Below are 27,494 nucleotides of genomic sequence, written 5' to 3'. Positions count from 1 at the left end.
AGGAAATTAGGGTCGGGCCCTTTGGTCCGATATTTGATAAAAAAAAAGTAGTGAGAGATGAGTGACCTAACCAGTAGGCCAACTCTACCTTTGTTTCTTATTCTCCGATTACTTTGTTGTTCTAATAATTTAATTTTTGCCTAAATTAAGTCACTTATATAATTCTCTTCTGCATTATATATAATTCTTTGATGCATTATATAATTAAATGAATTACATGACATGGAATTTCACTTTCTGGAATAGCGATTGATATAAATATACCAACATTAACCTACTATTTCATAACCCTTATGGAATAGGCAATGAAATGACTAATATGGTACTATTCATTTTTTGTAAATAAAAATCAAAGTTCAATACCTACTACAAAATTATTTTCAATGCCTTTAGATTTTTTTTTACCCAAAAATTAAGATTTACTACATCGTGATTAAAAAGAATATCATATATATATATTAATTTATCTCAAGATATTACATGTTTGTAAATAATTTCTCCATCCACTAATTTAATAAAAAAAAATTGTTACAATGCATCAAAGAAATATAGTGAATAAGCTAGAAATGGTATATGTAAGTTCTTTGTTTACAGTTAACCAGTGTCAATATCCAGCGCAGTGGTTGGGTTGCTGTTCCCTAGTGGGGGAAAGGTCAGGATATAAATGACGAAATATGATTACCTTCATAAACACAGACAGATATATGATTTGTCCACATTTGAGCTCCGTACCTTCATAAACACAGACAGTTATATGATTTGAGCTCCCAGTCCGAGTCAAAGGTTAAGAAAAGCACACCCCGAGTCAAAGGTTAAGAAAAGCACACCCTCCACCTTCATCAACACCTTCATAAACACAGACAGATATATGATTTGTCCACATGCATCATGATTTGTCCACATTTGAGTTTCCACATTTGAGCTCCGAGTTCCGAGTTCCACGTCAAAGGTTGTTGACAGATATATGATTTATCCACATTTGAGTTTCCACATTTGAGCTCGGAGTTCCGAGTTCCACATTTGAGTATATGATTTGCTTATATAAGGGACTAAGAAAAGTAAGAAAAGCACACCCTCCACCTTCATCAACACGGTGAGGAAGGTTTGAGCTGCGATCCACATTTGAGCTCCGATCCACAGAGATGGGGAACAGCAGTTCTGTTAACTTGCCAGTGTTAGTCATCTTACTAGCTACATTATATTTTGCATAGCTGCAACTCATTCGTAGCCATAGTCGATCTTTTTCACTAATTTGATATATAATTTTTAACTCAATCAATTTTCTTATGGTCTTAATAAATAACAGAATGGAGCAGGGTGCACCTAGGAGCAAATCTATGGTGGGATTGAACAAATGTATTGTTTCTCTCATCACCATCCTTGGCTTTTGCCTGCAATTGAAATTTGCAAATTCATCTCCAGACTACAAGAGCACACTATTGATGAGGCTGTTTGTTATCGACATATCGGCTTACTTCGGGTCAATAGGTGTCATGATACTCCAAAATGATCACGGTACAGTAAACTTTCGTAAATTCATGAATAGGATTATCATCATGTTGGGAACTCTGGCTTTCACTTTAGAGCTGCTCATCCTCTTTCCACCTTTTGGTTGGCTCGTTCTCTTCATCTGGAGCATCTGTTTTGTTAGTGTTGCGAGCAAGTCATACCAATACTTGAAAACATTATGTGAAAGTGGAGTCTCAGCTCTTGTTCTAGCCATTGGTGAATTGAAAGAGAAGCTAATTGTGATGAGTAGCGACTTGATGGAGAGTTTCGCAGTTGCAGGTATTGCTCGTGCGTCTGAAAGACTGAAGGAGCTGATCATCAGGATATGCCGCTGGACTGAGCATGAAGCACAAAACCAGAACCAGATCATGAATGGAGTACCTGTTTAATTCATACTACAGTATCTACCCGCCTAGGCGCCTACCACAATTGTATCGAATACAATTGATTCGCAATTAATTCAGTTTGTAATTTTCACTCTAATATGCGACGTACATTGAGTTTGAGGCTTGAAGTTGAGACAAAAAATTAGTAGACTTCTTACGGATAACTGCATAAATCCTACTATAATTATTATCATTAGCAGGATCCAAAACAACAATTAAACCTTGTGCAATAATCTAAACGTGGCTAGAACAACGGTCCAAAACAACAAAGTAACCGAGCCTCCAACAACGCTAGGCCTTGAAGGTCACTTGAGAAATTTCTAGTTATTAAGGGTCAGTAGGTGTATATAGTCCCTAATTAATGATAAATTGTTGCTTTAGTTTGGTTACTAGGAAACTTGAAGAAAGTTATAAGTGTTACATTGTTCCGAGTACGACCTTAAAACATAATGCAAAAACTAAGATGTCACTGATCTAGATGATGAGTATTAAGATTGGTAAGTAAAAGATGGTCAGTAAATTCGTTTACATAGTTATTTAATTATCATTTATGTGAAGAAAGATATTATTTATTTCCTTATATTGGATTTCCTTCATAGTCACTGTTTACCAATTCGTCGATCTTTGTTCGAATGGAACGGCGTCCATGCCACCTCACTAGAGTTTATACGGTAAGTGATAGTGCAGCGCCCATTTCGTTCGCCTAAGGTGTCGTCCATGGTGGTCTTTTACTTATACTTAACTACCCTGTCTTTCATTCTTCCTCTTTCATAATCTCAAAGCAATTTTCAGTATCACTCTCTTTGCATTTTACTTACATTGCAGCATTCCTCATGGCCAAGATCAAGATTGTCATAAATGGTATTATATGCATTATTTCTTCATTGCCGCTGAGCTATTTGCATGTATTACATCAATGTTCTTGATCTGATGCTATGTGGTGAAGGGTTTGGAAGAATCGGCCGCTTGGTGACTAGGGTTGCTCTACAAAGAGATGACATGGAAATCGTTGCTATAAATGATCCTAATATCAACGCCAAGTATATGGTATGTACACAATTTCTCAAAATGATAATGTAACATTGTCGGATGAGTTAGTTTAGAGTAATATGAAGCTAACCGGATAGCTACTCTTGCATCGGTATGTAAATGTATGGATGTCTTACTCATCGGACTTGATTTCTCATCAGATTGTCTTACGCAGATCTACATGTTTAAGTACGACAGTGTTCACGGGAAGTGGAAGCACCACCATGAACTTAAGCTTAAGGATGATAAGACCATTCTCTTTGGTGACCACCCAATTAGAGTTTTTGAGGGCAGGTATAGTACTGACTTAATTAGTTACCAATTAGACCTTAACTCGATTCTATGTTTACTTTGTTCGCTAGAGTACTGAAATACCAAGTTTCCTGTACGTTTGGTTAACTAGGGATCCCTCCTACCTCCCATTGGAAGAGCTCCAGGCTGAATATGTGGTCGAGGCCTCCGGATATATGACGGATTACGCCAGAGCTGCTGCTCATATGCAGGTGAATTAGCTTAGATGTTAATCAATGGTGATGATTTTGTGTTTACTATATGCTAACTTTGTTTATATACATACAGTTTGGTGCAAGGAAAGTTGTAATCACAGCTCCAAGTATCGATGCTCCTATGTTCGTTGTAGGTGTAAATGAGAAGGACTACACTCCCGACCTTAAAGTTGTTTCCAATGCAAGCTGTGCTATCAACTGTCTTGCTCCATTGGCAAAGGTAACCAGCTTAGTTTCATATTGGTTACTTGATTAACTGGGTTACTAACTAAGATACATATCTTGACAGGTTATCCATGAGAAATTCGGTATTGTGGAGGGTCTAATGACCACGGTCCACTCTATGGCTGGTCAGTATGTATGTAAAATGCATTCATCTCAGTTGCAAGCTCAGCCTGTTTTCGATCTTGTTGGAGATTGTAGAATCCCACGTTGAGAAATCTGAGGCTTGCATAAATTAGTGTACATGTGTCCATTTCAGCAGAAAGTAAGGTAGCACTGTAATTTTTCGATGCAATGCAGGAGGTGTTCAAAAGGTTGTTGATGCACATTGTCAGAAAGACTGGAGAATCGGAAGAGCTGCTGGGCGCAACATCATTCCTAGCTCCAATACTGCTAGGAATGATATCGACCTAGACCTTTCTATCTGTGCTACTTATCTTAGTTTTTTTCACCAATTTTTTTTAGAGATGTTGATAATTGGAGCTGATTTGATATTTGTAGGCTGTTGGTAAAGTGCTGCCGGCACTAGATGGGAAACTGAAAGGAATGGCCTTCTGCATTCCCACTGTCGATGTTTCTGTGGTTGACCTCACCGTGAGACTTGAGAAGCAGGCAAGTTATGAAGAGATCAAAAATGCTATCAAGTAAGAATGAGGATGTAACAACCTATTTGCCAGATTGTTCTGTTTGATGGTACAACTTAATCTTTGATGATCAGCTCATCTACAGTCTTGTTCTGCTGCAAAATGCAGGACAGAATCTGAGGGTAGCCTGAAAGGAATCCTTGGATACACAGATGATGATGTGGTTTCCACCGACTTTTTAGGTGACAATAGGTGAGGGTTTTCATGGATACTAGTACAAATCGACGGACATATAATGCAGTGTGATGCCTATGCAGATTGGATTTTCAGTAGTTTCTGGTTGTGCGCCTTTCTTTTCGACCTTTCTAATGGAAATTGCAGGAGCATTTCTCAATGAGTGCATCATTTGTTATGCTGCAGGTCCAGCATTTTCGATGCCAAGGCTGGAATTGCTCTGAATGACAACTTTGTAAAGCTTGTCTCTTGGTATGACAATGAATGGGCTTATAGGTAAGTATCTCACTGTCTTTATTATGCAATCTGGGTTTCTTCAACATCACAGTGGGATACTAAAACAGTGTGATGCACTATGCAGCACACGAGTTATCGACTTGATCCGTCACATGGCCTCTGTTAGCCAAGATGAAAGTTCACAGGCAGCTAATTCTTGACCTCAAGATGTAGATTTTCTTCCATTTTGTAGAGAGTTGAACACCGGTACCCGAGTAGGTACAAGGTGTGCATTTCATTTGGAGTAGCTATGGCTACAATGAAATACAAGCAGACTGTTCCCTTGAACATCCACTTCTTCCTTGCTCATTACTATAGTTACATGTTTGACAAGATGAATTAAAAATTCATTATAGATAGAAGGAAACAGATAATAATGATAGATCAGTGGGCAACACAGCAGCATATTAACAAAAGGCTCCAAAATCTCTATCAAAAGTACAAACAAACATTCATAAATTCGGACATTTAAACGACCTAAAAGGCTAATACCATCAGTTTTTATCATTATGAAGTTTCCGATAAACTATTTCCACGCAAAAACAGAAGTACCAATAGTGTTCTCTTCTGACTATTTATGATCCGATCATGTTGATGCTACTCCTTGAGGAACCTGCAAAATTTTTAGCAATATCTTGCATTAAATTCCAAAATGAACTAAATCAAGTAACAAGGATATATAACAATTATTTTCATCAATTCTTCCTTACTAGTGTAAAAGCATAAGGAGCCATAAAATAAGCAACCAAATTCACTTGACTGTGTACAGTATGTCTGAGAAGGGAATAATAGAATCTAAAGAAGAAACCAATTCCCAATTAATGTCTAATCAAGTTTTGAAAACCAAGTACTGCATTGCCGACTAAGATTAACAGAAATTCTTGGTTGGTGCTAGCCATCAGCATAGGCAGTAACAATATGTTGCAGGGGACAACCACCAACTTTAAGCATGTCAACTAAAGTAAAATGTCAATGTTCATGTAAGCTGCATGCACCTTATATGGCTACAAGGGTGAGAAGAACACCACATTGAAGCTTCCCCCTCTTATAGTAAAAAGCAAAACCAAAAGAAAATGATCGCATACAGAAGTTCACAAAAACTATCTAGCAGCTTGAGCCATAAACTTTCCTACCTGATGTATCATGTCCCTTAATATTCACAAAAACATGGAAAACCATCCTTCTGAAACAGCAAGGTAATCAATTTCCGGAGCACTATGAGAAGTAACAAGCGCATGGCTCTCTGCTCTTCACTCGAGGCTCCAATTTGTTTAACCACCATAGATGCTTGGTTACATTAATGCTTTATCATATCATAAGCGGTCTAAACTAAACTAGAAGTCTGTATTCTAGTTATTAGTTCTCATCAAGACAGGTTTAATTTACTTAAATGAACTATGCTAGAAATTTGACCACGTTCTTCAGATTAATAAGTTCAGATAGGGGTTTTCTTTTCATTTACCTTAAGATACTGAAACAAAACACAAATGCATATCTTTCAGCTATCAATTCGCAACGAAAAAAGACACAGAATGCAACCAAACTTGGTTGTTAGTTATCATTCATTCTTCATTCGTTGTTTAACCACCATAGATACTTGGTTACATTAATTCTTTATTATATCATAAGCGGTCTGAACTAAACTAGAAGTTTGATCACACTGTATTCCTGTTAATCAGTTCTCATCAGGACAGGTTTAATTTACTTAAATGTGTATCATATCATAACTAATCAAAATGCCATCACTAAGCTAGAATTTGACCACATTATTCTGATTAATCAGTTCATATAGTGTTGCTCTTTATCTCTACCAAAACCTACTGAAACAAAATACAAATGAATACCATTCAGTTATCAATTCGCAATGAGAACAGACAAGTAACGTTGCTCCCTATTCTAATGCATAGCATGGAGGTCTCAATTCACACTAATTCATAGCATCAAGGTCTCAATTCACACTAATGCCTAGCATCAAGGTGCAAAACAAAGCATAACATAATCGTAAGAAACAACACGATTGCAGAGAAATCGAAGGCGTTACCTTCAACGACCACCGAGGCCAAAGAGCACATTGTTCCCCTTAGGCAGGTAGTTGACATTGGGCGACTTGGCGAGTGTTCCGGCAATCTCTCTGCTGGCCTCAATCCTCCTCAGCTCAATCAGGTCATTACCTGCAGTGGCAGTCGCCTCCGAAATCAGCTTAGCAGCCTCACTCTCTCCCTGCGCCCTGATAATCGCAGCCCTCCTCTCCTGCTCCGCCTTCGCCACCACAAACTTAGACCTCTCCGCCTCCTGCTGCGCCACCTGCTTCTGCTCCACGGCGCGCGAGAACTCCGCCCCGTACGAAAGGTGCGTGATCGCCACGTCATCCAGCACAATGTTGAAATCCCTAGCCCTACGGATCAGGCTCTCCCTCACCAGCGCCGAGACGTGCGGGCGCTCCGTCAGGAGCTGATCGGCGTTGAACTGCGCCACGACGGCCTTGAGAACCTCGTTGCCGATGGAAGGGAGGACCTTCTCGTCGTACTCGAGCCCTAGGGTTTTGAAGATCTGAGGGAGACGGTTGACCTCGGGGCGGGAGAGAACCCTGAGGGTGAGGTTGACCATCTGGAGGTCCTTGGTGCCGGAGACGGAGGAGAAGGTGTGGGGCCTGGTCCTGATGTCGAAGATGTAGGGCTTCTGGAGCCACGGGACGAGGAAGTGGGTCCCTTCGCCGACGGTTTCGTCGATGACGCCGCGGAAACGGTCGAAGAGGACGGCGCGCTGGCCGCCGTCGACGGTGTAGAGGGCGGAGTTGACGATGGTGGCGCCGGCGCCGATGCCGAAGGCGGCGCGTGCGAGGTTGGTGAGGAAGGACACGGCGGCCTGGTTGCTCATTTTGGGAGGAATCTCAGAGAGAAGGAGAAGGGAGATTTGGGATTGAAATGTGTGGGGTTTCTGAGGGTACTAGGGTTTATGTCACGCTATTAAAACCCTTTAACTACTTGGGCAAGAGGGCAATTCGCTGAAGGTGGGCTGGGCTGGGCTGGGCTTTTAGATAGCTTCTTGTTGTGACTTTGGGCCGTCGTCTTTTACCGTTTTATCTAGATTGAATTACTTTTTATCCTTCAACTATAGGGTTGGTTGATTTCTTTTGATGCTTGTTACTAAACCGTTGCAAAGTAATCGTGAGGCTAATACGGTAATACCCACCACTTTTACACATTGATTTTTCTCTGATAAAACCATGTTATGTAACAACTTTCATTCATATTTTCAGAATGAAGTTTTAGTCTCGAACTTCCAGATGATATGTAACAAGACATTTTTATTACGGAACGGTCAAATATGTCAGGTGTCTCAAAATTCTGAAATTGTGGACAACTTATGCATCAAGCATAATACCTAATAACTCGATCAGGGAGTCATGATGGAGGCACAAGAGTAAATAAATAAAAATACATGTATATTGGTAAACTTCTCTTAGACTTGTAAAGCTCTGTATGAAGTGAAGTCGAGAGAGCTATGATAAGAATATAATGAACTTGTTGCCCTCACAAGTCACAATGAAACTATTTTTGGGTAAATTAAACCATTTTATACTTTAGGGTAAGAGCAAAGAATAGGATAAAAAGTGTACATAAAAGGGTAGACTAGGGTGGAGTTCATTGCCTCAAACATTTTTTGCCTCCAACGTTAATATCAGTTTGCCAGTGATAAAAAAGGATTTGGCAAATTGATGTTAGCGTTGGAGGGACAAAATGTTCAAAATGTTCAAAGCAATGATTCCGATGAACTCCACCCTAATCAAATAGAAGGAAGTGATCGAGCAGAATATGGATCGATGCCGAGATCCCTAAACCCTAAATCCCTCTTTTTCCTCGTCGCTGTCATCACTAGTCGAAACCCTAAGCAGATATACACTGGGAAAGAAACCCTAGAAAGATTCCAATCAGAGTTTGGGTGATGACATTTCTGCTAGCATTAGTGGGTTTCATGGGTGAGCTTGGGCCCTAGTTTACAGACAATGCATTGACAGCATTGTGATCTTGGTGCCAAAACCCTAAAGATCAGACGAGTCTGGAAGATTAATACAAATGGTCAAATGCCCTGATTGCTGTGTCATGTGCTAACAAGCAGAAGACAGGTACCAATTTTACTACTTTGTTATGCTTCTGAATCTTCTGGGATTTCCTTTGAATGATTGTGTCTTTTGCATGTGAGGAGATTATGTGATGGAATATTAAAGAAGAAAAGGAATCGAAGAAATGATCTTAGCTCATTTGTGGAGCCTTAACAATTACATACTCAATCACTCATTAACCTCATTACTGTTTTAGCTTATAATGGAGTCTACCTTTACTCTGCTAGTTAAAGAAAGGTTCTCTTTCACAGTTCACTATTGCTTCTATGATCGACTTTCACACAGCAGTTCTAGACTTTTAGTTTAGAAAGAAGATATGCTTTATGAAAGGGAAAGGGTATGCCCTGGACTTGGACTCGCAGCAGCTGAGCCTTTGATTAGTACACTACATACAAATCTCAATAACCATTAATTTCATCTCTGGGCAAACAATTTTCACTAGTACCTAAGAATAACTTCACTAGCACTCTTGCGATTTTAATCGAAGCACTCTTGCGATTTTAATCGAAGCGTTAATAACCACCATTGGCCACACGATCGATCAAGACTCTTGCTTCACTTGAGTTCACCTTTGAACATCAATCTATATGCATAACTAGTCTTCATACCCTGATACAAACAAATCCTGGTTTCTATCTGATATATGCAAGGAAGTTATGCCTAGATATAAGATGCTTTCTTATATATACATACCAAGAACACATTAACCCCAGCTATGCATTATAGAATTTGATTAATGCATCATTCAGTTGGGCCCTAAACTTTAGGAGATTGGTTATTGAACATCATATTCATATGTGGTGGAAGGCACCATCCTCCTGTCCTACTGATGTCCCCCATTAGGTACTACCCAACTTCAGTTTATAACAAATGGTGGGTCGGATTCTGTTTGATCCTACTTCCAATCCTATTCCTATCTCATCACTAGTGATCGATTCACAGAAAGCTACATGTTTTTCCCTTTTCCCTCCATCATTATCACATCAACTTGGTCATCCATCCATTGTCCTCATTCATCAAGGTCATAACTCTATCACATCTATGCAGAACTTCTCTAGCTTGTTGTAGAAATACAAAGAACTATATATATCATCTATCACTCTTACGCATGCTTATACATACTAGGATAAACCCAACATGCTTTTACTTTCTGGATTTTCCATGTGAAGGGTTAGGCTTCAATGGTTTCTATCAAAGCAAAGAAAGAGACTCATGGAAATTTGACATGTCACATGCAGCATGCATTATTATTGCTAAAGGTTTTGTAAAGTCAGTATTGGGGTAGTAACCCACTATTCCCAATTCATAGCTTTTGAATCTTGTTCTTCTCAAAAAGTTAGAAATGCCGGTGCATGCCTCTATCCCACATTTCATATGGCATCTTTTGCTTTTATTGAGAGTTAGCTGTATGTTTCAATAAGAGGACTTCACCTTCCCAACCTTATAGTTCAGTTTCTCTTGGAATGAGTTAACAAACCCAACTAGGCTATACCATATCTCTTCCCCTCTAGAATTTGATCTGCTGAATGCTGATACTTCCATTCTGCAAGAGGGAAGAGAATGATGAGAAAAGCAGATGATTAAAATCTCTCTTGAAGGGTTTTCTAAACCTTCTGAGTCTTGAATGATAAGGAATAATACCTATTTATGTCTCATGGTTGGAATTTATAAGTCGAGTTTTGGAATATATGTCAAAGATGTGCTAGTTGGGTATGCACCGACCCAATATTAATTTATGCAGTTGATAATAGATGAGCCATTTAGGTTAGCACATAGAAGTTGGTTTGAGTAAGCTACCTATCACCATCCCAACATTAAGTTCCTCTAAATCTAAGTTGGTTTCTAAATTCTTTTGAATAAAATTTCCTGAAATATATACACCAGATTCTGGAGTCAAATGCTGAACATCAGTGTTATCTTTGGTTGAGTACTTGACTGGAACAACAAATTAAGTGGATGATGATGCAAGTGGAATGTCACTTTAGCCCATTTCTGTCTAAATAGAGTAGCTAACAGACCAAAGAATAAAGCAAAATTATAATAATTACTAGTGTGGAAACCAAAACTTATACTAATGATATGTTTAAGGGTCACTAAGAATTCTCTTATGTCATAAACTCTCTCTCTGAAAAGCTCCATCTCTTCAGACCAAAAAAAAAAAAAAAAAGAAGCTCCACCTCCATTTCTGAAAAGCTCTCTGCCTTCCTTCAGTTCTGCCTCAGACTTTTTTTTATCATTCCGACATCTTTGAGCACGGTAATTCTTCCTCTCCTCTATGATCATTATCATTACTCCTACCAGTAAACTTTAGTCTAATCTATCTTATTGCTTAACATCATCATCATCATTTCTGCATCTGTAACTTTCACTGTACAAGAGGAATCTCCTTTCACCTTGAAATATCGTTTTAATCTTAGTTTTTCTTCCTCAAACCATAGCATAGCATTCAAGTCATATATAGTTTATATGCTATCCACCGTACCGGTCCCTTATCTGTCACAACCAAATATTGATCATCTGCCTCTTTGATATCTTCTGAAAATATTTGATACTGACCATATTTTATTGCAACATATCTCAAAGGGCCTATTTCTTTTCTTGCCTTCCATTTGTGTAAGCAATGATGATTGTTTCCCTTCTCATCTCAACTACTTGATATATTAACTATTCCTCTCTAACCTTGGCCTCCACACTTGAGGCAATTCTTAATTCCCTTTACTGCATGTGCTTTCCTTTTGTTAATTCTTCGTTTCCATTTTCATATTTCTATATGAATTGGAACAGCAGGAAGTAGTTCAACTCCTTAAATTAATACCAAACCAGGGTCCTCTTCTCCTCTCATTGTGTGAGCTTTCATCAAGTCTCACTAACTTTGGTATTCTTAGTAGCATTGCAGTATATTTTGCTAAACACATTCTACAGAATGCCTGCCACACATTTTCCTCTACGGTGGGAGAGCACCGGAGACCAATGGTGGTATGCTTCTCCTATAGACTATGCAGCTGCCAATGGACAGTATGATTTGGTCCGAGAGCTCCTCCGCATTGACAGCAACCACCTCATTAAGCTCACCTCACTACGCAGAATTCGTCGCCTTGAGACTGTTTGGGACGATGAAGAACAGTTCCACGATGTAGCGAAGTGCCGTGCACATGTTGCACGAAAGCTGTTTCATGAATGTGAGTCCAAGAAGGGAAAGAACTCTCTCATCCGAGCTGGTTATGGTGGATGGCTCATTTACACAGCTGCCTCAGCTGGTCAGCTTGGTTTTGTGAAAGAAATGTTAGAGAGAAACCCTCTTCTTGTTTTCGGGGAAGGAGAGTTTGGTGTTACTGATATACTGTATGCTGCTGCTAAGAGCAAGAATGCAGAAGTTTTCAGGCTGCTGTTTGACTATGCAGTTTCGCCGCGATTTTCAGGCAGAGGTGGGGAGTTGGAGGAACACATCGGGGAAATTCCTTGTGTTTATAAGAGGGAGATGGTTAATAGGGCGGTTCATGCTGCTGCTAGAGGAGGAAACTTGTTGATCTTGAAGGAGCTTCTTTCGGATTGCAATGATGTTCTGACTTATAGAGATGTTCAAGGATCCACTATTCTACATGCAGCTGCTGGAAAAGGACGGGTAGAGGTGAGGCTTCTAGCTTCCATTTATGTGCATATTGAAAAGCTTTTTTCTTTTGCGTATTCTTCTTTCACTTGTACAAGCATAAGCTGCATAAATTTCAAAGATATCTCTTAATCGATTTTCTTGGTAATTGACTAATTTTTGGAGTTGGGAATGACTCAAGATGCTAATAATCTCTGCCAATATGAAGTTATGGTTGATTTGTTGTATGTGAATGGATATAGTAGCATGAAGAGAGAATAAGGTGAATGACATGATTCTGTGTGGCTTTATTTGTGTTTGTGTGTTACTACTCGAGTCATGTCATGAATCATGGATTACAGTTATAACTTCAAGGCGGCATAATTCCTCGGCCGATTCATGATTGTTCGAAAAACTTATCGATTCTTACTGTGTATTCACTATGAAAAATAAAAATCACTTCTTGTTAGCTACATCTTCATCTTCTATCTACTTCATTCAGATTTAACTTCTTTGCGATTATTAATGAAGAGAATTCCAGTTTGTAGCTGTTCTGTATAAGGCATTAAGGCATATGTTGTCCCTCCCTGGTTGAAATCACTTATTTTAAGCCCTGACTGAAACTTTGTAATTATTTGGTCTGTACATTTGATAATGATCTTTGTTATCGATGCAGGTAGTGAAGTATCTTACAGCCACCTATGATATCATAAACTCCAGAGACCATCAAGGAAACACAGCATTGCATGTAGCAGCGTCTAGGGGCCACTTAGCTGCAGTTGAAGCTCTTCTATCTGCATTTCCTTCGTCAATGATTTCTACGACAAACAACTCTGGAGAAACATTTCTCCATAAGGTTATATCCGGTTTCCAAACTCCTGCCTTCCGTAGATTGGACCGGCAGATTCAGCTCCTGAAGATCTTGGTTTGTGGGAGAGTGTTTGACATTGAAGAAGTCATCAATGCCAAGAATAACGAAGGCCGGACTGCCCTGCACACAGCAATCATTGGTAATGTTCACTCTGACTTGGTGCAACTTCTTATGATGTCTCAAACAATTGATGTCAATGTCCGCGATGTGGATGGCATGACAGCACTTGATTACCTCAGGCAATGGCCTCCTTCTGCATCGTCTGATAAACTAATTAGGCAGTTGATTTCGGCTGGGGGGATTTTTGGTTGTCAGGACTATTACAGTGCAAGAAAAGCCATTGCTTCACACTTAAAAATGCAAGGCGATGGAGGCAGTCCTGGAACATCGTTTAAAATCTCCGACACTGAAATCTTTCTGTATACAGGAATTGAAAATGTACCGGTTGCCAGTGCTGGTCATCAGCATAAGCTTAGTATAGGAAGCAATGTATCTTCAACGGAACTAAATCCACACAACACCACTGATGAAAACCAGACCTCAATCAGTACTAAAAAGCCTTCAGGTTCTGTAAACCATGCAGCGCAACGACTGAAACGCGCAATAGGGTGGCCCCGGATCAAAGAGAAGAAGCCTGAAAGATTCAAGAATTCAGTAGATTTTGGCAGCACTATTTCAGATGAGGCAGCTCCCACACCACTTCGGCAGAGATTCTCAAAGGCCTCTTCACCACTTCCTAATAACAAAAGAACACTCGCTGTGAGGAGTAACCAATCAAGTCCAACCGCCAAGAAGAAGTTCGCCTCAGGTTTAAGGCATGGTGTAATGCAAGCAATCCCACACATAACTGTCCCAGGCCGTTCGCGCTCTAGCTCATTTTCGAAAACATCATCACTCTCTTCACCGAGTTCTATAGATAAACAGAAAGGTGTATGCATTGACAATGATGCAGCCGGACCATCTTGGTCCAATCAAGTAGCTGATGATGACACCCCAAATTTGAGAAACAGAAAGTTGAGGAGGCATTACTTCTGTTTCGGCGCATCAGGCATATCTGTGAAGCACCAGGTTAGCAGGCAACATCAGAACCAAGGCTTCAAGGCTCCTCCTGTTATTTCAGTTGCTTAAATGATTGAACTAACATAGAGGAAGATGATCAGTAAGTTCAGCTAGCTGGTGCTACTAGTACTACTTGAACATTTTAGTATTTCTGTTGATATGTTTTGCTTGCTTGTTTTAACTTGTTAGTTAAAACTGAAAACTGTCTAAGTTAATGTACTATTCTCATAGTAGTTGAGATCTATCTTTCTTGTGTGTTGGAGCTGCGGGTGATGAAGCTTCTGCCAGAGCCTACCAAACTCGTCGGTTTACTTCTTAGACACAGCTTTATTTTATTTTCTACTCTTTTCTATATATCTAAAGTCATTATTGCCTCTACGTATTCGACTTATTTACGCATATGTTTCCGACACGTTTCCGGCAACAAATTCCTAATCTACAAGGCACCGGCTACACGTTGATATGACTGGAACGGTCGTAAATGGTCAAAAATGGCTGCAAAAGGCTGGAAACTTATCCGTAAATAAATTAGGTACAAGTGAGTAATAATGACTTTGGGCCTCTAAGTGCCGCAACGACCCAAGTAATTAATTAGAAATGACGTCGGTTTACTTCTTAGACACAGCTTTTTTCTCTAGAGAAATTTTAAATACACACCCCTAATATCTTAATACACACCTCTTACTTAATACACCACTTATCAAGTTTTTCATTTCAGTATTATACTTAATACACATCCCAAACTGCCTAAAATGTCCTTAACTTATGAAATATTCCATTATTTAATATAATTAATATATGTTTACTATTTGATACCTCTTTTTACATATTATTTCATCTAATTTTTGTTAGAAATTTTTGGTTATCATCGTTCAATTTATAATCAAATGAGTATTGTTATATCCCAACTCCAAATCACCAATACAAGTTTTCAAAATTCATAAGCTAGTAGAACTGTAGAAGTACAGTAGCTATTAAACATAGATAGCTAGTTATTCGATAAAACATGTCATGATAAAGATGCAATACTTGACAACATGATCTGCAAGATCAAATTAAAGCTGATACAGATAAAAAATAAAAATAAAAATAAAAAGAAGAAGAAGGAAAAAAAAGACAACCCAAATAAATTGTGGAGAAGAGTTGGGATTAAGGGAGAAGACGTATTTTCGACGATTTTAGGGTAGAAGATGTTGAAAATAACACTTCTAGCGCGATTTTTTTTTTAATAATAGATGTTTATTTTGGTCATTTAGCTTACCTATAAAATCTTAATAGAAACATAAAATAATAGAGGTGTGTATTAAGAGATTAGGGGTGTATATTTAAAATTTTTTTTTCTCTACTTTTTTATAAGATAAAAAAAAGTCAATATATTCCCCACGTATCCAACTTATCTACGAATACGTTTTCGGGCGTTTGCAACGCGTTTCTGGGCGTTTTCGGTCGTATTCGCGTGTTTTCATGAACAAATTTCTAATCTATAAGACACTGGCTACGCACTGATCTGGCCGCAACTGCTAGAAACAATAGGAAACGGCCGCAAACGGCAGGAAAATTATTCTTAAATAAATCGGGTACTTGAGGGTAATATATAATGACTTTTGGTCCCTTAGTCACGCAATGACCTGAATAATTAATCAGAAACAACGTCGTTGCCGCGGGGTACTATTATCCTTGTTCTTGTTTTGCGTGCCAACGATGGCCCCAGCCCACAAGAGTGTAATTTACTGCCCAAAACGAAAATCCGCAAGGATTTAAGAACACTGAAGATCGAGGAAGCCTTGAAATAATATGGATTTAATTTATTTTACCTCCAGATTTGGGGTTAACTTCATTTCAGTTCTCATTCTCTTAATTTTAAAAATTTACTCATTAAAGTTTACAATTTTCATAAATCATGCCCAATTGCTGAAATTCCTTCTAATTTGGACGTTAATTTTGACTTTATAACTTATTTTAAGAGCTAAAATAGTCATATAACAACAAAATCCCCTTGTATGACCATTTTTTTTAAATTTCATGGTAGCATTTAACGTCCAAATTAGACGGAATTTCAGCAATTGGGCATGATTTATGAAAATTGAACTATATGGGGTAAATTTAAATTAAGAGAATATATAGGGAATGAAATGATATTAACTCCAAATCTCAAGAGGGTAAACTAAAATTTATCCTAATAATATTTTTCATTGGTGTATTTTCTCTAAAATCTATACTGGTTCTCACATGGACATTCAGCTCCAATACCTGCATTTTCCTTTTCAATCATATTGTTAAAAGGAGGAGACAAGTAACCTTTGTAGTCAGTAGTTGTTTTTGTTTGACACAGTTAAACCTTTGAGACACAAAAAGATCCAGCACCTCTAGAGTGAACCTAAGAATTATCAAATGATGGAATGGGCTTATGATCATCTAAGACCAAGTGGTCGCCTAATTCTGCAATGGTCGTCTATAGTAGTCAATCTTGTTCTAGGTTTGCCTTACGGATTTAACTTGTCAAATCCAATTCATTCTAGCACACACAATACCCCACTCCCAAGTTTTGTAACATTATATATGAAATTTGAATATATTTTCCAACGAGTGGCATGCTTCATTGACAGGAAACTCTCTTGTCCAGATCATACACAAGAAATTAATAACACAACATATGCACAAACACATGCGCAATGAAGAAAATCGAAAAGCAGTTGATAGCGAGATATATATAAAGAATTGGTCAATCTTACATTAGCAACCACCCAAAATAATACAAGTCAACGTCAACTTTGGTATATCAATTTTGTACGCAGTGTTGATCTGCAAGCAAGAACTTCTTCACAGAAATTAATATTGGTTGATACTATAATATCTATAGGTCGTAAGGTGAGACTTCAATTCTTCTTCGAACAAACGCCAACTATTCATTATTGTTTCTCCTACAACTTCTTCTGATTTTCTTCATCCACTTGTTGTTGTGTACATCCTCTTTGAAAAAGATGTGTATGGATGTTAGATATTACATATATTACGAACGTTTAAAATTAAGAAAAATTCTAGTATACAAATTTGCATATCATACAAACAACGTATGTGGCTATCATTGTTTAAAAATATAGTAAAATGACAATTTTATCTCCTCAAAATATCTTTTGTATGCCCTTGAATAGAAGTGAGTGAACCACTTTTTGGAGTTTGTGTACCATACACATTTGTATAGTAAGTAGACAAACCCTAAACTAAAACTAATACATACTAGCTATATATTATTGGTACCACTGCCTTCGAAAATGAGAGATATGCTTGTGGTGTGTATCATACGATCGAGGTTCATATGTGTTTTAGTGTTTTACAACACGAGGGCTGTTCTGGTGTACGTACAGAAATAGCTGCCTCGGTTGGTGCTTTGGCTATGATCACTACTAGAAATCTGGCCTAAGGCCACTGCTCCATTAGCCACAATGATGAGCCTTCCGTCATCTTACAATCCACACCTTCCGACGTCGCAATCGATATGATTTGTGGATCGTATGCTATTCAGTTTCGCACTCAAACTGACTAGAAGAAGAGGCTAGGGACGTTGCCAGACAGCCCACTGCATCAGTCGACTGCGACCACATCGCGTAGAAGACATTCAAACCAAGTTGTGACTCACAGAAGTCCACACCCTCTACACCCATTGTGGCTAATGGAGAATCGACCGGCCGGCGAGGGAGGCTGGCCGATCGTTTCGACAATTTAAATTATAGATTAATTCGACTATCCTGCATATATACGTAAAAAAAAAAAATGGAGCCTTGAACTAGCTGGGAATCGAGCAATCATATAACAACGTCAAACCCTAGCTAGGATACTTAATTTCCATGCAACGAATAAAGCTGAGCTCAGCCCAAGAAGTTTTAATCAAGAACTAACTCCCTGCAAATGAACCTTAACTTCATTGTCTCTTATTCCATTCACATACGTTATGGATTATTACACACTAGAATCGTCACGCTGACTCCTCTTAACTCGCAGAATCAATTGTACGTACCAGAATGAACAGATTTGAACCACTTGGCACACACAATCGAAGTTGAAAACACCACAGCATATATATGAAGTTTATTTTAGCTTAATCGAGTTGATTAAGAGATCAATGCTAGCCACCAAATGAAATTCTTCCATGTTAACATCACCAGGGTGAGTACAAGCACAAGCTTCCGCAGCTGTGACAGTCTTAGTTTCTAATTTCTTGACCATTTCGTACTTCATTGGCACACATATTTCTCTACTTGCAGAAAATTCCACTTGAACTTATTGTACCTGATACTTCATTGTCTCTCTGTCCTTTCTTGACCGCTACAATTATATGAATATTAGTCTCCGATTGACGTTAATGTTCATCATGAGTGTACATAAATCAATTCCAACTTCTCAAACTTTTCCCGGATAGAGTTGAACTAAACCTCAAGCGGTTTCGATTTGTAACTTTGTTACGTACATTTATACGTTTCGACTTCTAATGCAGTAGCTATCTCTGCCTGCAATTGTCGACTTCAGCTCGCTTGTGTGAACGACTTAGGGGTTCTCATGGTGGACTTGGGGTCGTCATGGATATATATATCGGCATCGGATACCAAATTGGCTAAATATTAGCCAATGAGGAAACGTGTGGCTAGCTTTCTTCTTCTTGCTAGTTTGAATATATAAGATACGTACATATGGTCGAATCGGCTAGTTTAAGAAAGGAAAATTTGACATTACTAGTTGTACTAGCTAGTCCCGGCCATCCATGTCATGCCACTTGATAGGAGTTTGTCCACCTCTGTGTTTCATTATTAAGCTAAATGCAGCAAATTAACCCTAAATTTGTTTAAACTAGCATACCACAAACTTCGCATCTCTGCATGTGAATGGTTAAATTAAGACAAGATAAGCTTACGATTAGGGCAACAAACCATGTTAGCTTACTCTATTCTTTAGTCTTCATCTTTAATTAAGGATAAAGACACTCTAAAATTAGATGGAAACCTACTTCCGAACGTCTAGTTTGGCACTTATTGGCAGGTTTTTTGAACCCGAATTTGAGAAAATTCTTATCAAATTACGTGAAGAGTTATATTGAAGAAATTCAATAGTTCACAAACCCTGAAAAGAAACCCATGTTGAAGAAAACACTGAATGCAACACGCAAGCCAATTCAAGCATATGAGCTAAGATGCAGCACTTGTAAGTAGGTCAATTAGTGAAAGCTAAAAAAGAAAAATGCTGGTGCTCGTACATGTAGTTATCGACTAAGGGCACGTTTACTAACTTGGAATGGAACTTATCAACAAGAATCGGTATCAACAAGAATCGGTATCAACAAGAATCAGTATCGGAATATTTCATTCTATTCTACTGTTTACTTACCATAAGGAATTAAAACATGAATGAAACTAAATTACGATTGATGTTGTTTACTTACCATATAGAATCGGAATTAAAACTAGTTTGATTACTAAAATACCCCTACAAGAAAGGAAGCTAGATGTTTGCAATTATTTTATTGTTCTTCTTTCAAATATGTAAATATTCTTAGATGATATATTCATCAGACCATTTAAACCATATATATTGGTTGACTCAAGTGCGTGTGTTCAAAGTTTTGCGACACAGATATGAACACTCATGAATGAAATATAACCGAACGAAACAGAGAGGAGACGATAGACAAAAACAAAGAAGCTTATCGATCACCATGGAAGAGAGAAACTGGCCTTGGAGTGTGTCATCTTCTTTTCTATTTATCATCGTTGTTTTTTGTATCTAACAATATTTGTTGTCTTCTCTTCTATAATATATATATATATATATATATATAAATATATATATATATTTATAGGGTTGGGTAATTTCGAAATATTATAATTATGTGAGGATATTTTAGGGAGAAAAAATTGATTCCATTACCTTGATTCTGATACCCACCTCCCTCTTTGGATATCGAATAAGGGGTTTCGTCAGGAATCGATTCCTGATAAGCAAGTGGGACCCACATTCATTATAATACCTTGACATGTTAGTAAACGCCGGAATTCATCCATTCCGGAATCAATTACACCACTCTCAATTTCATTCCAGGTTAGTAAACATGCCCTAAGACTACTGCATTCTTGGTTTTCTTTCTGGGATTTGTAAGATGTTAAGTGAAATGTAGGCATCGTTCGAATCATATCGTATTCGATCATTGGCGTAAAGTGTTGACTATTATTAATTATTGCGCATAACAGTGTTTTCTGGGGTCAAAGTCTTCTTGTTGTGTGGCGTAGCAGTTTTGCTGAAATTTCCACATTTTTGGCTCCACCGCTATTTCATGGTTTGTTCTCCAGATTGAGACATGCTGATCGAAGACCCCCCATTAGGAATTTTGGTAATTGTGACGAAAGGTGCTACAAAGTTTCAATCACATTTTGCACAATCTAGCTCGTAATTTAGAATCGAATCAATGGATTCAGCATACTAATCAATATTCTTATCGATACTGATCAATCAATCTAATCTATCAATAAGAAGATTGATTGATCAGTTAAAAACTTTAAACGGAACGTTTGGAAATTTCAATCCCATTGACAAATTCTCATAAATCATAGAATATATATGGCTGAGCATATTAAGTGGACCGCCGAATGCTCGATCTGTTACAAAATAATCTAATCCTTCTCCGGCCGTAATCATATTGCTTTTGCAACAATTCAACTCTTGATCACATCATTTCCGGCACAGCTATACTAAAATATGTATTTGCAGATTCTCCGATCGATCGAATAATGCAGGTCAATGTTCTCATTGTGTTTGCTTCAGAAATCAAACTTGGATTGCTAGCCAGCTCAATTCAATCAAGCACATAATGATCAATTCAAAAAGCATCCAATAAAATGTTGGCTGCTCATCCAAGCACATGTTCTTATAGAAAGTAGATCGTCGACACTGCTGCTAATGCCACAGTGAAAAACCTAACACGAACTGATGAGATATTGAAAAGTAAAGATTTAGAAGCTTGTTAGTGTTTCTGGGCCATCAAAAAATCTATGATACGTCGTGTGCCAGAGAGAAGTCGACAGAAATATCTGCTAATTTCATCATCATGATTCATGTACAACTTAATTGTTCTACCACCTTTTAGCTAGGATTCAACTTTTTCCACAATATTCTAGCTAGATACCGATGAATCTTCATATTTCATTTTGATTCTGGTAGATTCCTGGTTCATGCGATCTTTTTCGGCATTGACTTCAATTGGTTCCTCCCGGCCTCGTGATTTATCGAATTATTGGGCAACCATTGTCGTGCGTACGTCTTCTTCTTCTTTTTGTTTTCGATCTGGTCACACCCTACTCCAGTATTCCACGCCTAGCAGTTTCCACTAAATTACAAGAACAATTTCATCGATATATATTTATTTTTCTTTTTGTTTATTTTCTATAATAATCTAGCACCCATTTTTCTCACATATATAGTTGACATTCATTCCTTCTGTACATATGTTGCTATAGCACAAGCCAAATACTATAGAATGGAGAAGAATTAGGTTAATTATAATATTTATGAGATTCCAAATTAAGATACGGACTGACTGGTTTGTAGCTATTAGATTCTTTAATTAGTGATAAGAATATACACGTATCAGAAATGTATTCCGCATATTACTAGCTAGAATCCATAATGTGTCAAAGATATTTGTTTAGAGCTTAATTAATTTGTTGTTCATCTTTGCAGCAACTTCAACATATCTGTCTTTCATCCTATTAAGAAATGAATGTTTGATTAGTCTATTGATTAGGCCATAACCAGTTGTGGCTGTGCTGGCCATCATCCCTTGTCAGTCTAGCTAGCTATGTACGTATAATATACGTATGATTGGGGAAAAAAATTGTATATATCGACGTAGGTACGTATCCAAGAGTGTCTACTATACAATGAAAATCTCAAAAACAAAAAAAAGAAGATCTTCGGCCGGGTTGAAGAATCAAATGATGCCTAAGCAAATTAACGACAGGGACACATTATGGTTCATACAAGTTGCAACGTGTGTGAAGCTATTAGGCTCCAAATTTTCTTAATTGATGGAGTCGTGTAGCTATTTTGAGAGGGGGGTAAGTGTGGTACATGAGCTACCAGCTAGCTAGCTAGAGAGAAGATTGTGTACATATCTATGGACCGGCATATATACACTTACCTCTTTGCTAAGATAAATTGGTCCTAGATCTACGATCATATTATTAGCAATATGGAATCTCTATGTACACTGCACATTTCATCAATTATTCTGCTAGAAAGCCATGGCGCTACTAGCAGCTAGCCATACTACCTTCTCTTACAAGATAGTACTATACGGTGTTTTAGGCTTCTAGCTAGGGTTAATTAGGTAGTAAGGTTTCTAATTCACTCGTATTGCAAGTGCTATACATATATGATTTTTTCTACTTCTTATATAAGAAAACTAGGTAATTACGTAATAGATCACTGGGTTTAAGTATTTGAAATATAAGTGGTAACTAACTTTCTCCAAAACGCGTCATATACTCATATTAATTGTGAAAACTTACATTAACATATGAGTGATATGACCTAGCTAGCCTCTCGCTCGTGAGGAATCATTGCCATCAAAACTACATACATGGGATGTAGTTTGAATCTAAACAAGGATCTGGATAGGCCTCTCGCTCTCCATATGTCCGTTATATCTATGGGTATGTAACACGTATTTTATTAATATATAGTCGTAGACTAATATACTTGAATACATAGCATATATTCAAAACCGGAAACTTGTAACATAAATTAGCTAGCTAGACGCCAGGCCACAACGACGTCGTTGCCTGGAAACTTCAGCCTTTGAAAGGAAGAAAAAAAAAAGGTGTTTTCCTTTGTTATTTTGGAAAGTCAAACAAAAAAAGCGTTCAGCAGGAATTCGAATGACTCCAACTCTCCTCTTTCACACGACAAAAGGACGAAGCTGATGAGTTTGAAGACTTAAAATCTCTTAGTTTTAAGAGAGCTGGTCTATTTATATAGCGTAGAGCACCCTCCTCATTTTCTGTGCTGGAGTGAGAGAGAGAGAGTAGCCAGAGAGCTCCATATATCGGTCTTCACTTATCATCAGCTACTGCTGCATATATCCATCTACTCCTCTCTCTTCAAATCCTGAGTGTGTCGCCATGGGAACTCAAGCTCCGAACGATGTCGATAATACTTACAACCAGACAGAGGTTAGTGTCCTTTTCTCCATCCCCCTATCTGAAACTTTCAGAAAATGATGCTGTGATGATCTTGTTTACATTGGGGTGATCATCTGATCATGAGCTATAGGTTTGCATATGTTATATTTCAAAAAGAATGATATGAGAATTTTTCATTGCCCATTTTGTATTAGCTTAATTTTTAAGTCTTGACGTATGCTCGGAATCTGATCGAGTTCTGGAGCTCATGAGTGTCTTCCGGTTTGGTTGTTCTAACTATCCTATGGCTTACGGCACCTTTGTTCTCACCTTGATTTTTCAAGCCAACTCTTCCCATCTCGATGGAATTGACTGATATATACTTCATTTTGTTTCTCATCTTCACATTTCATAGAAAGAGACAGTTCTCTATAATTAACTTAAAACGTACGTTGATCTTATACATGATAGCATTTTTACCATGTTGCAATTTTTTATTTTTTATTTATTTTTATTATAAACTCACGCACCCTACATACGTCGGTGAGGTTTGAATCCATAACCTTAACATGTTAGATGTTGATTAGCTTACCATACTGCAATCCTAAAACCAGTAAATCTCATTTGTTTCTTATAAGACAAACTTTCTATAATTTACACTCTAGACATCATTTCTTGTCATTTTTGTTTCATCTTTGAGTACATAAACGAAATCCTGAAAGATATTATTTTCAAACTAAGATCCTTCAAGTCCAATGTAGAGCACACATTGACTATTCCTACTTGCATTTTAGTATTTCCTACACCAATACGTGGCTTCGTTGGCAGCATTAGATTTCTTTTAACACTATCTAGCTAGTTGTCACTATAATTTTAAGAAGATTAGGTTTGAAATTATGTATGGCACGTACTTCTAATAATAATCTAAAATTAGGCCAAAATTGAAAAAAAAAAATCAACGTTCAAAAAAATATCACAGAAGAACAAAAAAATATTTAGTATGAACACGTTGATGGGCTCCACAAGTACTGGGCCATTATGAAATATGGGCCCAGAAAGCTAATAAGACATTACAAATAGACAACTGACGTTTGATTCCATTCCCCAAATTTGGGGATACCAATATCCCAAGATTCACTGAACTCAGCTAGAATTCCCAAAAGACCCTCCAAAGTCCCTAAATTATCACTTCTACCCTCCCTCCAAGTCTCCTATGCTATAGCTACTGGCGTTTGATTTGTAAATTTTGAAGTGATCGATTTGGTGTGCATATATTGTTCATGAAAGCATATTCAACACAACTGAGTTTATGTACTAAACTGCGTTCAATTTTTCATGATAGCTCGACGAGAAGTTAGCCAAGGAAAAGGCAATTAACGATTGGCTTCCGATTACTTCATCAAGGAATGCAAAATGGTGGTATTCGGCTTTTCACAATGTCACGGCCATGGTTGGAGCTGGTGTTCTCGGTCTCCCTTATGCCATGGCAGAGCTTGGATGGTATGTCAACTATTCTATATTCCAGTTAAGCAGCAAATTTAACACTAGCTTATAGTAACTAATGTAACTGGATTCATCTCATTATGTAATTCAGGGGTCCTGGTATAACTATTTTGATCCTTTCATGGATCATCACATTGTACACACTATGGCAAATGGTTGAGATGCATGAGATGGTTCCAGGGAAACGTTTTGATCGTTACCACGAGTTGGGTCAACATGCATTTGGTGAAAAGCTTGGTCTTTACATAGTGGTGCCTCAGCAACTCATTGTTGAAGTTGGTGTTTGCATTGTGTACATGGTCACCGGAGGAAAATCGCTGCAAAAGGTCCATGACACTGTGTGCTCAGACTGCAAAAATATCAAATTGACTTACTTCATCATGATCTTTGCGTCTGTGCACTTTGTGCTTTCCCACCTTCCCAACTTCAACTCCATCTCCGGCGTGTCTTTGGCCGCAGCTGTCATGTCCTTGAGGTGAGACATTTGTGCTAGTCTTCAACTCCATTAGCTTTCTATTTCCAAGTTATGTTATTGTGTATGTGATTGATTCATTAACGTCTTGGATTGTGATGCATGTTTGTGCAGTTACTCTACCATAGCATGGACTGCTGCACTAGACAAGGGTACGGTAGAAAATGTCGATTATAGTTACAAAGCCAAGACTACTACTGGAAATTTCTTCAACTTCTTAGCTGCATTGGGTGAAGTGGCTTTTGCGTATGCTGGCCATAATGTAGTCCTTGAAATCCAAGCAACAATTCCTTCTACACCTGAGAAGCCTTCCAAGGTACCCATGTGGAAAGGAGTCATTGTTGCCTACATAATTGTGGCTTTGTGCTACTTCCCAGTTGCTCTGGTGGGATATTACATTTATGGAAATTCAGTTGAGGACAACATCCTCGTCTCATTGGAAAAACCCAAATGGCTTATTGCAACGGCCAACATGTTTGTTGTCATCCATGTTATTGGAAGCTATCAGGTGATGGACCGATCGAGGATCATATTGCCTAGATTTCTAAATTTCATTTTCTGTTCTCAAACATTTAGTCTGACTCTATGATCTCTGCTGCAGATTTATGCAATGCCAGTGTTTGACATGATGGAGACTCTACTGGTAAAGAAGTTGGATTTCAGGCCAACTTTTATGCTTCGTTTTGTTACACGAACTTCATATGTTGGTAAGTTACTGCTGACCTTAATCTCATCAAGTTTATGCTATTGCTTCGAGATCAAGCTGGATATAAACTGATGGATTAAAATTGACATTTCCTTGCAGCAATTACCATGTTTGTTGGAATAACATTCCCATTCTTTAGTGGTCTCCTTGGATTTTTCGGAGGATTTGCTTTTGCCCCAACAACATATTTTGTAAGCTCACAATCTGTTCCATTACATTCTAATGAATTGATGTTCTGATTTTCGTTTTCACATGTCTAATGAACATGTTATTATTTTCAGCTCCCTTGTGTAATGTGGCTTGCCATCTACAAACCAAGGAGGTTCAGCTTATCCTGGTGCTGCAACTATGTATGTTCAGTTTGGTTAATCTTTATATACTTTTATGATTCTTAAACATGCATTTTACTTCCTTTTGATTGCAGATATTTGAGTTGATCTTATTTTGACTTGATAATTTCAGATCTGCATATTCTTTGGTGTTCTTTTGATGGTTCTGTCACCAATTGGAGGGCTGAGATCAATCATAGTTCAAGCCAAGACCTACAAATTCTACTCATAAGCTATTGATCATCATCCTTCCAAGCAACAAGCCTGAAAGGGGTAGTAGTAGTAGTTTTTAGAAGAAAAGAAAAAACATCGAGTCGTTTCTCTGATGAAGATGAGGAAGAAATTATGGAGTAAATACCTTGAGCAGCAAGTAAGCTGCGGACAAAGAAATGAATAAGGTTATGGAGTGCAATACTCATCGTGATCGCCATGTATCAGGGAAAAGAATCTTTCATTATGAGATTAATTTCCAAAGGGGCTCTTCTGTTTCCTTCTCTTCATGATGTATTTGGTTGTGCATGTCATCATGTATATGATCTTTCTTCTTGTGTTTGTTTCTGCATTCTTAGGTGGATATGTGTGAATTCTTAATTCCCCAATACTGATTGATCCTATAATACGTCAGATTTTGAGCTAGTTATGTCTATTTTCAATTTTTCACTTATCAGCATTGTTCATTTAGCTTGGACTCGCCTGGCTAATGCAATCCAGGTGTATCACTTTGTTTCTTAGAAAGGGAATTTTGTGCTGCAATTTTGTTTACGTACCATGTTGTCAATGAACTAGTTTGTTGTGCTTTTTCGTTTGCCAGATTATATGAATTAAGACTAGCTGGTAGTGAAGAGATGTCTTGAACTCCTTATATAAGATTAGTCTATGTTTTTGGAGAATCCATAGAAAACCAAATATATATATATATATATATATATATAGTA

The 27,494-nt window shown here is 37.9% G+C and overlaps 4 protein-coding genes across 4 annotated transcripts; 3 read left to right on the top strand and 1 right to left on the bottom strand.

Annotated features, from left to right (window-relative positions):
* Window positions 1–2,728: 2,728 nt before the first annotated feature.
* On the top strand, window positions 2,729–5,348 carry LOC101301120 (glyceraldehyde-3-phosphate dehydrogenase, cytosolic-like). Its single transcript, XM_004303963.1, has 11 exons — window positions 2,729–2,756; window positions 2,842–2,942; window positions 3,100–3,218; window positions 3,328–3,427; window positions 3,504–3,650; window positions 3,720–3,780; window positions 3,956–4,051; window positions 4,152–4,296; window positions 4,405–4,488; window positions 4,657–4,746; window positions 4,832–5,348. Exons 1-11 carry the CDS (start codon window positions 2,729–2,731, stop codon window positions 4,905–4,907), a joined length of 1,047 nt encoding a protein of 348 aa, XP_004304011.1. The 3' UTR covers window positions 4,908–5,348.
* On the bottom strand, window positions 5,075–7,670 carry LOC101301408 (prohibitin-3, mitochondrial-like). The gene is made up of 2 exons (XM_004303964.1): window positions 6,788–7,670; window positions 5,075–5,359 (listed from the first exon to the last, which is right to left on the bottom strand). The coding sequence occupies exon 1, from the start codon at window positions 7,621–7,623 to the stop codon at window positions 6,790–6,792; it is 834 nt and encodes a 277-aa protein (XP_004304012.1). The 5' UTR covers window positions 7,624–7,670; the 3' UTR covers window positions 5,075–5,359; window positions 6,788–6,789.
* A 3,943-nt stretch (window positions 7,671–11,613) lies between these two features.
* Window positions 11,614–14,475, top strand: LOC101300836. Its single transcript, XM_004303962.1, has 3 exons — window positions 11,614–12,228; window positions 12,289–12,497; window positions 13,132–14,475. The coding sequence occupies exons 1-3, from the start codon at window positions 11,793–11,795 to the stop codon at window positions 14,452–14,454; spliced, it is 1,968 nt and encodes a 655-aa protein (XP_004304010.1). The 5' UTR covers window positions 11,614–11,792; the 3' UTR covers window positions 14,455–14,475.
* An 8,955-nt stretch (window positions 14,476–23,430) lies between these two features.
* LOC101299788 (lysine histidine transporter 1-like) lies at window positions 23,431–27,356 on the top strand. Its single transcript, XM_004303958.1, has 8 exons — window positions 23,431–23,600; window positions 24,892–25,049; window positions 25,144–25,527; window positions 25,639–26,032; window positions 26,126–26,231; window positions 26,330–26,421; window positions 26,512–26,580; window positions 26,693–27,356. Exons 1-8 carry the CDS (start codon window positions 23,550–23,552, stop codon window positions 26,789–26,791), a joined length of 1,353 nt encoding a protein of 450 aa, XP_004304006.1. The 5' UTR covers window positions 23,431–23,549; the 3' UTR covers window positions 26,792–27,356.
* The last annotated feature ends 138 nt before the right edge of the window (window positions 27,357–27,494 follow it).

This window comes from Fragaria vesca, linkage group LG6, assembly GCF_000184155.1.
Source record: "Fragaria vesca subsp. vesca linkage group LG6, FraVesHawaii_1.0, whole genome shotgun sequence".
NCBI classification, from domain to species: Eukaryota; Viridiplantae; Streptophyta; class Magnoliopsida; order Rosales; family Rosaceae; genus Fragaria; species Fragaria vesca.
The sequence above is the reverse complement of the archived record's forward strand: the minus strand, read 5'-3'. Positions and strand labels throughout refer to the sequence as shown.

Coding starts and splice junctions, on each gene's coding strand:
- LOC101300836 (XM_004303962.1), top strand. CDS start 11,793: ATGCCTGCCACACATTTTCCTCTACGGTGGGAGAGCACCGGAGACCAA. Junction 12,229..12,288: donor ACTGTATGCTGCTGCTAAGA/GCAAGAATGCAG, acceptor CGCGATTTTCAG/GCAGAGGTGGGGAGTTGGAG. Junction 12,498..13,131: donor CTGGAAAAGGACGGGTAGAG/GTGAGGCTTCTA, acceptor TTATCGATGCAG/GTAGTGAAGTATCTTACAGC.
- LOC101301408 (XM_004303964.1), bottom strand. CDS start 7,623: ATGAGCAACCAGGCCGCCGTGTCCTTCCTCACCAACCTCGCACGCGCC.
- LOC101301120 (XM_004303963.1), top strand. CDS start 2,729: ATGGCCAAGATCAAGATTGTCATAAATG. Junction 2,757..2,841: donor GATCAAGATTGTCATAAATG/GTATTATATGCA, acceptor TATGTGGTGAAG/GGTTTGGAAGAATCGGCCGC. Junction 3,651..3,719: donor GTCTTGCTCCATTGGCAAAG/GTAACCAGCTTA, acceptor ATATCTTGACAG/GTTATCCATGAGAAATTCGG.
- LOC101299788 (XM_004303958.1), top strand. CDS start 23,550: ATGGGAACTCAAGCTCCGAACGATGTCGATAATACTTACAACCAGACA. Junction 25,528..25,638: donor GCAGCTGTCATGTCCTTGAG/GTGAGACATTTG, acceptor ATGTTTGTGCAG/TTACTCTACCATAGCATGGA. Junction 26,422..26,511: donor TTGCCCCAACAACATATTTT/GTAAGCTCACAA, acceptor TATTATTTTCAG/CTCCCTTGTGTAATGTGGCT.